Source organism: Salvelinus sp. IW2-2015, linkage group LG3, assembly GCF_002910315.2.
Source record: "Salvelinus sp. IW2-2015 linkage group LG3, ASM291031v2, whole genome shotgun sequence".
Taxonomy (NCBI): Eukaryota; Metazoa; Chordata; class Actinopteri; order Salmoniformes; family Salmonidae; genus Salvelinus; species Salvelinus sp. IW2-2015.
In genome coordinates, this window is record NC_036840.1 from 8,349,827 (window position 1) to 8,352,236 (window position 2,410).

The 2,410-nt window shown below is 49.9% G+C and overlaps 1 protein-coding gene across 1 annotated transcript in view; it reads right to left on the reverse strand.

Moving 5' to 3' along the window:
* Positions 1-2,040, reverse strand: part of LOC111981083 (branched-chain-amino-acid aminotransferase, cytosolic-like) — a 30,669-nt gene extending 28,629 nt beyond the window's left edge. The window contains exon 1 of the mRNA XM_024012227.2: positions 1,987-2,040. Within this exon, the coding sequence (XP_023867995.1) occupies positions 1,987-2,040 (54 nt within the window). The remainder of the gene's footprint in view (positions 1-1,986) is intronic.
* Positions 2,041-2,410: the final 370 nt, after the last annotated feature.

Below are 2,410 nucleotides of genomic sequence, written 5' to 3' on the forward strand. Positions count from 1 at the left end.
TCACACGCAGCATCTGAAGAAGGCAAAAACACGACAGGGCGGAACAAGGACACAGGAACAGCAAACATCAAACAAGAATCCGACAAGGACAGAAGCGGAAAACAGAGGGAGAAATAGGGACCTAATCAGAGGGCAAAATAGGGACAGGTGTGAAAGAGTAAATGAGGTCGTTAGGAGAATGAGAAACAGCTGGGAGCAGGAACGGAACGATAGAGAGAGAGAGCGGGAGAGGAGAGAGGAGGAGGAGAGAGAGAGAGAGAGAAAGAGGAAAGAACCTAATAAGACCAGCAGAGGGAAGCACAGGACAAAGACATGATAATCAATGACAAAACTGACAGTACCCCCCCACTCACGAGCGCCTCCTGGCGCACTCGAGGAGGAACCCTGGCGGCAACGAAGAAATCATCAATCAACGACGGTCCAGAACGTCCCGAGATGGAACCAACTCCTCTCCTCAGGACCGTAACCCTCCCAATCCACTAAGTACTGGTGGCCACGTCCCCGAACCATGTCCAAATCTTCCGTACCTGAAAATAGGTGCGCCCTCGACAAGGACGGGGAGGAAGACAATGGGGCGCGAAGAAAGCTTGACACAGGAGACATGGAAGACAGGGTGGACGCGACGAAGATGTCGCGGAGAAGCAGTCGCACAGCGACAGGATTGACGACCTGAGAGCACGGAACGGACCAATGAACGCGGAGTCAACTTGCGAGAAGCTGTCGTAAGGGGAAGGTTACGAGTGGAAAGCCCACTCTCTGACCCCGACAATACCTAGGACTATTAATCCTACGTTTATTGCGGCTATCACAGTCTTCCCCGCAGACGAAGGCAGACCAGAAATAAAGTCTAGGCGATGTGAGAACATGGTCGAGAAGGAATGGGAAGCGTCTGAGACGACCGCAGAGGAGTACCCTGACTTAGTCTGCGCGCAGTCCGAACAAGCAGCCACGAAACGGCGCGTGTCACGCTCCTGAGTAGGCCACCAAAACCGCTGGCGAATAGAAGCAAGCGTGCCCCGAACGCCGGGGTGGCCAGCTAACTGCAGAGTGAGCCACTGAAGAACAGCCAGACGAGTAGAGACAGGAACGAACAGAAGGTTACTAGGACAAGCGCGCGGCGACGCAGTGTGAGTGAGTGCTTGCTTTACCTGTCTCTCAATTCCCAGACAGTCAACCCGACAACACGCCCTCAGGAGAATCCCCTCGGGGTCGTAGAAGCCACAGAAGAACTAAAGAGACGAGATAAAGCGTCAGGCTTTTGGCGATAGAAATCACGAACTCGAAACGAGCGAAAAACAACGCCCAACGAGCTTGACGTGCATTAAGTCGTTTGGCAGAACGGATGTACTCAAGGTTCTTATGGTCAGTCCAAACGACAAAAAGGACGGTCGCCCCTCCAACCACTGTCGCCATTCGCCTATGGCTAAGCGGATGGCGAGCAGTTCGCGGTTACCCACATCATAGTTGCGTTCCGATGGCGACAGGCGATGAGAAAAGTAAGCCAAAGATGACCAAGCGGAAAACAGAGGGAGAAATAGGGACTCTAATCAGAGGGCAAAATAGGGGACAGGTGTGAAAGAGTAAATGAGGTCGTTAGGAGAATGAGAAACAGCTGGGAGCAGGAACGGAACGATAGAGAGAGAGAGCGGGAGAGGGAGAGAGGGAGGAGGAGAGAGAGAGAGAGAAAGAGGGAAAGAACCTAATAAGACCAGCAGAGGGAAGCACAGGGACAAGACATGATAATCAATGACAAAACATGACAGGTATATCAAAAAAAACTATAACGGACGCAGTTCAAACAAGTGTATTGAATTACAATCCTCCAATCTTTGTAGGTTGTGCGCGGTTTAGTATTTTCTGAACGAGACCTGCGTCAGGACTTCTTATCCAGTCATTTTCAGAAATAGGAAACGATAACTTATAGGTTAGCAGTGGCGATGAGATCCAGCATGACCGTTTTTCGGGTACTGGAAAGAGGACGTTTACCTTGAGAGATGGAGCGTTCGCTGATGATGAGGGGACGGCTGTAACACTCGCCATGATGAATCATACGCACTCTCTCTCTGTCACCAACACACTCCTAAACCGCTTACAGATTAAACATTTATTCACTTTCAAACCCATTGTATAATGTTAGATCTAGGTGCCTGGGCCAACCACAACATTGGTTCTCGTTGCAAATGTGTAATGTATGATTTGTTGGCCTCTTTTTGGTGAATCACATTCTGTGGGACTGCGGGACAAATGTTATTGTGGAACGGCAGTCATGCTAAACCTTCACACACATGGGACAGTCACATTATAAGGCTTAACCAGCCGGCTTTCTCAAGCAGGGTTGTCATAGATTTTCCAGAAGGTTATCTATAGAAGCTCATGTGGATATAGGCATAGGTCCTTTTAAACTACAGAA